The following is an 8,373-nucleotide window of genomic DNA, read 5'->3' on the forward strand; positions in this document are numbered from 1 at the left end:
GTTAGATAAAATATACTTGTCGCATCTTGTACATATTGACAACAGTTCTAACCAAAAACCTCATTTGGATTCATGACTCTATCAGACCTCTTACCCCTGATTTTCAGTCTAAGCCTCGTCTAATCTGGTATACATAAACTTTTGTTTCATTTCCCTTCCTTAAGGATGGCTTCTTGGCAGCCACCCTTGACATTAGATGGATCAGCTAAAGCCTGTGATTCATCTCTCACGTCATGTGTCTGGTTTCTTGCTTGATCATTTCTATTTCTATGGACATAATCTTCAGATACTGTTCATCTGCTGTACACATTCATTTAGGTCTGATACTTTTCAGCAAATAGCTCTTTAGAAATCACCTTGTTGGTGCAAAAATACAATTTTATATATGTCAGAGTGTGTTATCTTAAACTAAATATATGGGAACAAAGTATATTTTTGTAACAGGCGGCATGTAAAAAAGCATAGATAGGCATTCGATTGGCTATGGCAGCACACATCCAACGGTTACAATGTTACAATAGAAATCTAATCTGGGTCCTCAGCTGCATGATTTGGTCACATCATCACAGTCAATTACCAAAAAATGGCCAGTTCCAGCAGATTCCAGATGTGGACACTGAGTCATTGAATTCTCTTTCCTCCTTGAAAGCAGCAAGTTGACTGTGAGCCCTGGGTGTTATTAATAGCCACTGCAGGGGTGTTGAGGGTCTTTTTACTGTCAAAGGGTGAGGTGGCAGCGCTTTCAGAGCAGTACTGAACCAAAGGCAACTGAACAATGATTTAAACTCAGATAAAACACGTTTCTCTTTTATTAATTTGTTTTTAAAATGTAAAGGGAGGAGTGCAACAATCGACCAGAGGATGGCAGTGTTGACTGTCACTCCATATGAAGCTCTTATATATGTTTATCGTTATGTGTCGCTCCAACTTTAATCAGAGACAAATCAAACAATTTGGGTCACTAAAGTCTCTCCACTTCCCTAATAGCAGATTATAAGAATAAGAAAAGAGATCAGTTATTTAACCTTTCTTTAGTAGTAAAAAGTTATTTCCCTGTTATAGCAACAGAGCACAGAAATGAAAGTGCTCCTTTTGGCTGTTTTCCACTGTGTTATGTGCAACAGATGAGAGCAGCAGGAGGGTCCAACATTATTCATGTCCTGAGGCCCACTACAGCAGCACAGGAGGAGTAATCTTTGGTTTTACAGCTTGTTTTTTTCTTCTTCTTTTGATAGAGCTATTTCTTCACCGAAGTTACTACATTCAGCTGGTTTTTATGTACTTCTCTTAGACTCGTTTTAGAATTCTGGTGGTTTTTGTCTGTCATTGCTTTTCTAAAATGAAGCAGTTAATACCGCACACAGTCTTTTTAGTGTTGGCTTGTCACATAGCGTTTTATGTTTGAAAAGACAACAAGATAAGTTGTGTGGTTTCAAAGGTGAATCAGCTTGGACTGTGAATTGAATACCAGCCAATTAAACAAAAAAACACAGAGAAAAAACAAAGTACTAAAGTCTGAGTCATAATCACTTTAACAAGCACAGCAACAAATTTTCATCTTCACTTGCTAAATAGGCATGTTTAATTGTTTTTTACTGTGATGTTGAAAAAGTGTAGGTCATTGGATGGGATGAGAGTGACTAGATATATGTGTTTTACTGTTAATGATGTACAATAGACAGATAGATGGACAGGCAATGTAGAATAGTATATATTTCCAAAACAGTTAAACCTAATAAAAATCCCTGAAAACCCAGTTCAGTTTAAACTTGTATGATTTCTGTATCCAGATAATGACAAAAGTCTAAGTTAAACAGGCCTAACATAGCTGCAGCAGGATAAGCCTGTGTGTTCATTAGCTACAGTGTATGTGTTCTAATACTTTATCTCTCTAACTGGCAATCTCAATTATTGGCAGAGTAGCAGAATTAATATTAGTTTTAACTCGGATCAGCATCCAGCTGCTTAATTTAGATTGACTTCTTGCTTTCTAGCCAATTTATCTGCTGCTAAACAATTAAAAAAATGTATATAGAGTTATTTGAGAAAATTATTCTTCCTTAAACAAGACAAAGCCCAGTCAAAATACTACAACCACAGCGACAGGCTTTCCCGCTCACTATTAAGATGCCTCTCCTCCACCAAGTGAGCTCATAGCAACCGACCAAGCTGGAAACCTCTGTGTATGCCACAGAAGGAGCCAATCAGAGGTGTTTGTCAGCGATGCAAAAATCAAAGAACAGCTCGCTGCAGCAGCCATTCTCCAAGTTTTTTTTTCTTTTCATGTCATTTAAAAGAAAAAAAAGAAAGAAATTGACTTCAGAACGAGAAAGCTGCTTTCCACGGTTGATCTAGTGAAGCCTAGAAAGACACAGCAAAATCCATAGATCTGCTTATCGCTGCTGCTCATACTCTATTAAGCATTAACCATTTTGGTTAGTATAGGAAAGGCTTCCACAGATGAAGACAGTGCTGTTTGACCAAGATTAAAACAGCAAACCAGCAGTGCTCTCTACTGGCAAGAGAACGTTTTAATGCTGTTTATCTCTGTACACTCTGCAGCCTTTATCAGAGTTGCAGGCATGACAAAGGTTTCAGTCAGGACACATGATCCTTTCATATGAGAAATATGGAGTGCATTTCTTTTCAGCGTGGGACATAAAAGTATTATTATATACCTAAAAAACGATGTGTAAACTCTAACTTTGTGCCACATGTATTAATCAATACAAATGTCTATTAAAGATCATTTAAAAATGTGTATTTTAGATCAAATATAAAATAAGACTACAATACACACACCAAGCTCCATCTGATTTAGATGAATGCTGGAATAAACATAACTATCACTGATATTAACATATAAATCTGCCAGATGTAATTATCAACAACTGAAGAAGGCTGTGCTGCACATCACGTACACTTCTTAACAGATAATATTTTGCCTATTTGTGGAATGCAGCAGTGGACAATATTTAGCAAATAGTCACTATATATGTAATATAATGTGTCTTCATATTGTTAAAAATTCAGTGTTGGAAAATCACCCAATTAAATTAAATCAAATGAATGAGTAAGCACACAGTACTATCTAGATTTGCTTGGCCTTCAGAGCTTTAGCATGGTTCTCTAAAGATCTCAGATATGAGGAAAAAGAGCAAACACAAAGTTAGTCATTACAGCCATTGATAAGGAAATTGACCTCTGGAACTGACCCCATCCTACATTATGAACTTTGTGAATGAAGCATTTCTGGCACTGCTGTCAGTTTCTATGTCACATGCAGCTTTTGTCAAAACACATACATCTTAATTTTTTTCAAATATAACAGCTTTGTTCCAAAAGTATTGTTCAATAACAGATGACAAAATGTTATTGCATATTTAATATGCATATGATGTATGCTTCCAAGTTTAAGTTTGGAAGTGAAATATATGTTCAGTCAGTTTATCCTTAGACAAATGTTCCTTTGATAATGGGTTACCTATAAGCAGGAAAAAAAACAAAAAAAAACTGAAAAACATCATAAATTCAGTCAATGGCTCAGTGCACTGTGTAATCTTATCTCTTTAACACTGTATCTCAGTTAAAATCTACAGTAAATGCACTCAGTGGCATGACTCTGCCAGCCACCTGGGCTGACAATATTTTAGAAAGCTTACAAAGAAATGAGATACATAAAAAGAGAAATTTCAGCACAGCAAAAACCGCAGAGAGGAATGGAAAGTCTAAAATATTCTCATTTTGCAGACTTTGTTATTATTATGCTATTATTATGACACTGAAATGATCAGTATTGATGCTGGGAAGAAAGGTTTAGAAAGCCCAACTGAAAATTCTAAGAAAAAGTACATGAATAAATGTACTTACTAACAACTCTGACGGAAATGAATGGGTTAATGGTGCAGAAAAAGTAGACCTGACCAAAAAAAAAAAAAGAAGCTTGGGGGCTTGGTGGACTTTTCATTCAACATACAGTTGCACAAGGATCAGTCATTCACTATTACACAGGTTGTCTGCCTTAAATCATGACCTCTGAAACTCAAGGTAAATCTTTTCTGGCCTTTAACTATTAACAATTTTATAATTTAATGTTTATTTCTTATTTCTTAACCATATTTTGCATTCTATAATGAATTTATGTATTACATTTTTATATTTACATGTTAATATTCTCTCCACAGCTAGTATGCAAATCACTGCTCTGATGGTAGTCTGGATATTGGGAACATCACTGGTGTTTCCACAGTCAGACACAGCAGCTACAGAGAAGGTGGCTGAAGATCCCATTCCCTGCTCTAAGGTGTGCACCTGTCAATACGATGATTTCATCTCGGAGCTCAACATGTACTGCAGTTTTCACAACTTCACACAAGTACCAACTGACATGCCACCATCCACTTATTCTCTCTGGCTGGATGGCAACCGGTTTACAACGCTCCCAGCCGCAGCTTTTCGGGATTTGACCAACCTGGACTTTTTAAATCTTCAGAATGGCCAGCTGACGACTATTGACCCTCAGGCTTTCAAGGGCCTTGGGTCACTAGCACATATGCACCTTGAGCGGAATCGCCTCCGGGTATTACCAGGTACAGTCTTCCAGAATACACCCAACCTTGCTTCACTTAGTCTGCATAACAACCAACTCAGTCGCATTGAGGAAAGACTGTTTGCAGGACTCTCACAAATGTGGCTTCTTAACCTAGGTTGGAACTCATTAACGGTCTTACCTGAGACAGCTTTCCATGACCTGCAAGGTCTGCGAGAGCTGATACTCGCAGGAAACAGACTTGCTTACTTGCAGCCACAGCTCTTTCAAAACCTTGGTGAGCTCAAAGAGTTAGATTTGACAGGAAATTACCTGAAGGTGATCAAAGCCAACGTGTTTCTTAAACTAACTAAACTGCAAAAGCTTTACCTGGGACAGAATCAGATTTTAACAGTGGTCCCCAGAGCTTTTGCAGGCATGAAGTCACTTAGATGGCTGGATCTGACAAACAATAAAGTGACTTCTCTACATGATGACACCTTCCTTGGCCTGCACAATCTCCATGTACTTCGCCTTTCTCACAACTCTATCACTGGAATTAGGCCTAGAACTTTCCGTGATCTGCAGTACCTAGAAGAACTAAGACTGAGTTACAACAGGATTAGAAATCTGGGGGATAGGATCTTCGAAGATCTTGGCCATTTAGAGGTCCTAGAACTAGAACACAATCAAGTGCAGGAAGCACACGTGGGGGCTTTCACAGGCCTCTCTCATGTGGCTGTCATTAACCTTTCTGGAAGCTGCTTCCGCACTCTTCCAGACCAAATGTTCAAAGGTCTGCCAAGGCTTCACAGCCTACATCTGGACAGAGGCTGCTTAACTAAGATAACAACTCAAGCTTTCAGAGGACTGTCTGGTTTAAGGAGGCTATTTCTGCAACGCAACAATATTTCTGTTGTGGAACACCAGAGTTTTGTGGATATGGTAGGCTTATCGGGACTTGATCTGAGTTCCAACAAGCTGGGTGCTCTCACCACCCATACATTCTCTGGCCTCAAGAATTTGGAGTACTTGCTGTTGTCCAACAATGAGTGTAGACAGTTTTTGCAAAATGGCACAAGGCAGATTCTTCCAAGGCTGCGCTACCTAGACTTGAGAGATAATGCCTTAACAAGCTTGGCCCCAGACTTCTCTGATAATATAGAAAAACTATTACTGTCTGGAAACAGGTGGAAATGTGACTGCAGCAACCTCCCACTTAGAAACTACGCGTTGAGGAAGTCACAGGTGATTCCTCGGCTAGTGGAGACCCACGCAGAAGGTGAAGAGCCTGATACGACAATCACCATATACAACAACATCACATGCACCAGCCCACCTCGCCTAGCAGGTCAGGACTTACGGGATGTGGACGGTGAACACTTCCAAAACTGCTAAGCTGCACTACAAAGACAGTTTTATGGAGCTGGTTGGTTAAAATTCTGCTATCAGCATTAGCATTTCAACATTGTAAATTACTTAAGTTTGATTTGAACATCAAAACTGCAATACTGAAATGTGTTTCATGTTCTTATATAGCTATTAACAGATAAGCTCCTGCCATCTCATGCTTTTACAGAAAATGCTATTTGTTTCTAAACATATCTGGATTCTCTTCAAAGGAAATCCCATGAAAACCAATATTCCTTTTGCTTCATTAGATATGTTAAATATGTGGTTGTGGTTGAATGTGATGACAGTTGGCAGATTGTCAACACTAGGAAAAACAAAATGTGATGCAGCAACTTCACAATGCTTTGTGACACATCAATTTATGTTAGTATTAGAGAGCATGATGGAATGTGAAGAGCTCAATTTGTAATACCTTTGCTGAAGTGCTTCATATGGATATGAGTTTGCCTGAGATATTTAATAAAACATTTCAAATGTGCAAATGTGGTTCATTGACTTTTGCTAAAATAGTTATAAAATGATCTGTAACACAGATAACGTAACTTTAGCACAGAACGTATTAAGATTATGATAAGGCCCGACAGTACTTTAATTGCAGTCATTTCAAGCAAAGTAAAATAATAATATTAATAATTATCATCATCATCATCATCATGGGCCTTTGAAATTTGAAGAAATGTTTGAACATGAATAACTCAAAACATTTCACAGATTAAATCCTGGCATTCTCACTGGCCTGGCTTACCACAAAAATGAAACAGGATCTGTAATTTGGAACAAATGCATCAAAAATGTCTGAGTATTGGTTAGTTAAAATTAGAAAAAACATCAAGCAATCCTGTAAAATCGTATGAAGGCCTTGAAATAGTAGGTATAGTATGGCTATGCAGAGCACCTGTAGGGGTCTCCAAATTCATAGCCTGCATCCACCTGAGGACCCGGCCTTCGCGGTCTACGTGGGCCGGGTCCTCCGAAGTCCCGGTAGGCCGGAAGTGAGCGGCTGTGAAATTGGACGGTCTAGCCTTCAGTTTTGCGTCATCAGATGTCTCGGTGGAGTTAAATAAACTCAGCCGTCTGCTCCTTTCTGTCTAAAATATAACAGGACACTGGCGTAAATATTCGATCATCTCAGACTTCTGTTTAATCGGTTTTCTGTTTGACGTTTATTCAGCTGTATGAAAACTATAACTTTAAGCAATTTTAGCACGGTAGCTAGCAAACTAGGAAAATTCCTGTTTAAAAGGTCATAAAAGAGTGTTAGCCAGCATAAAAAGAACATTTCCCTATATTTAGAAAAGTTACATCCTGGTGAGCTTACCTGCCCTAACACACACACAACGCAACTTTGGAACACTATGCCAATTTAGTACTTGTTTGCTTTCACATTTTCGCGAAACTTTCGCGTTTCAGTATGGGAATTACTGGCAGCATTTGAAGGCAACACTGTTGTGAAGCTTCTCGTTTCCAATGGTAACCAAGAAGTACCCAGGGACTAGCAATTACACATTCAGCTCAAAGACACACCAACAACACAAAAAACGTTCTTACTTTAAATTAGTTTCTTTTTATACATTGTTATAAATGGATTTTAACCGTTCTTCGTGTTGGAATTCAATTTTGGAGAAAGTTAAACCAAATATTCCTACCATGGACTTTGACCTTTCACCTGTAAGTTGTGTTTTTAAACTTAAATCTTGCTAACGTCCGCTAATAACTATTTATTTACACAATTAATGCCGTTTTAACGTTGTATAGCCAGAGAAAGACGAAATCATCGCCATATATGAAAGACCAGCTGCTCTTTCCCTGAAGCTTCCTGAGGACTTCAACAGTTTTTCAGTAGATGCTGAATTTGAGGTCAGTGAATTTTTTTTTTTTATTCTTAATGATAGAAAAATCATGAAACCCAAGCAAACGAATGACTGATTATGATGACATGAATGATAATAATAAATACTCAATTTCCCTCTGTTTCTGTGATTCTGATTCTGAATGATCATTGTTATTTCTTATTTTTATTATTTTTATTTGTCTCGTTTCCCTCAATCAGGAGCTCCCAAAACCATTATCTGAAGAGATTTGCAAAACGATGGATGTTAGTGAAACTGTAGAAAGCAGTACATTAGCCTGTGTGGATGATGCTGAGGTGGGATATACTGGTCTGGTTAGAGCACAGCACCATAAAGCCACAGCATTTTAAATGTACTTTGTTTTCTTGTTATCATTAAAGGCGGGTGCTGGTGAGGATAATTCTGAGGTGTTGAATAAAGGAGTCAAGCTGAAGGCCTCTTTAAAACCAGACCTGGAAAATGTGAAATCCTATGATGGTTGCCCTGTTCTCTCACTTGCTGTAAGTTTGAAGAGTAGAAAAACATCATATGAAAGCAGTTATAAACAATGCAAGTAAATATTCTCTAAAAACTTACATTCAG

At 38.1% G+C, this 8,373-nt stretch overlaps 1 protein-coding gene across 1 annotated transcript; it reads left to right on the plus strand.

Moving 5' to 3' along the window:
* Positions 1 to 3,983: 3,983 nt before the first annotated feature.
* Positions 3,984 to 6,412, plus strand: igfals (insulin-like growth factor binding protein, acid labile subunit). Its single transcript, XM_085351734.1, has 2 exons — positions 3,984 to 4,047; positions 4,185 to 6,412. Exons 1-2 carry the CDS (start codon positions 4,029 to 4,031, stop codon positions 5,924 to 5,926), a joined length of 1,761 nt encoding a protein of 586 aa, XP_085207860.1. The 5' UTR covers positions 3,984 to 4,028; the 3' UTR covers positions 5,927 to 6,412.
* Positions 6,413 to 8,373: the final 1,961 nt, after the last annotated feature.

The sequence above is a fragment of the Diplotaxodon limnothrissa genome, linkage group LG4 (genome assembly GCF_057381915.1).
Source record: "Diplotaxodon limnothrissa isolate DT_005_m linkage group LG4, D_limnothrissa_male_GT1.1, whole genome shotgun sequence".
Classification (NCBI taxonomy): Eukaryota; Metazoa; Chordata; class Actinopteri; order Cichliformes; family Cichlidae; genus Diplotaxodon; species Diplotaxodon limnothrissa.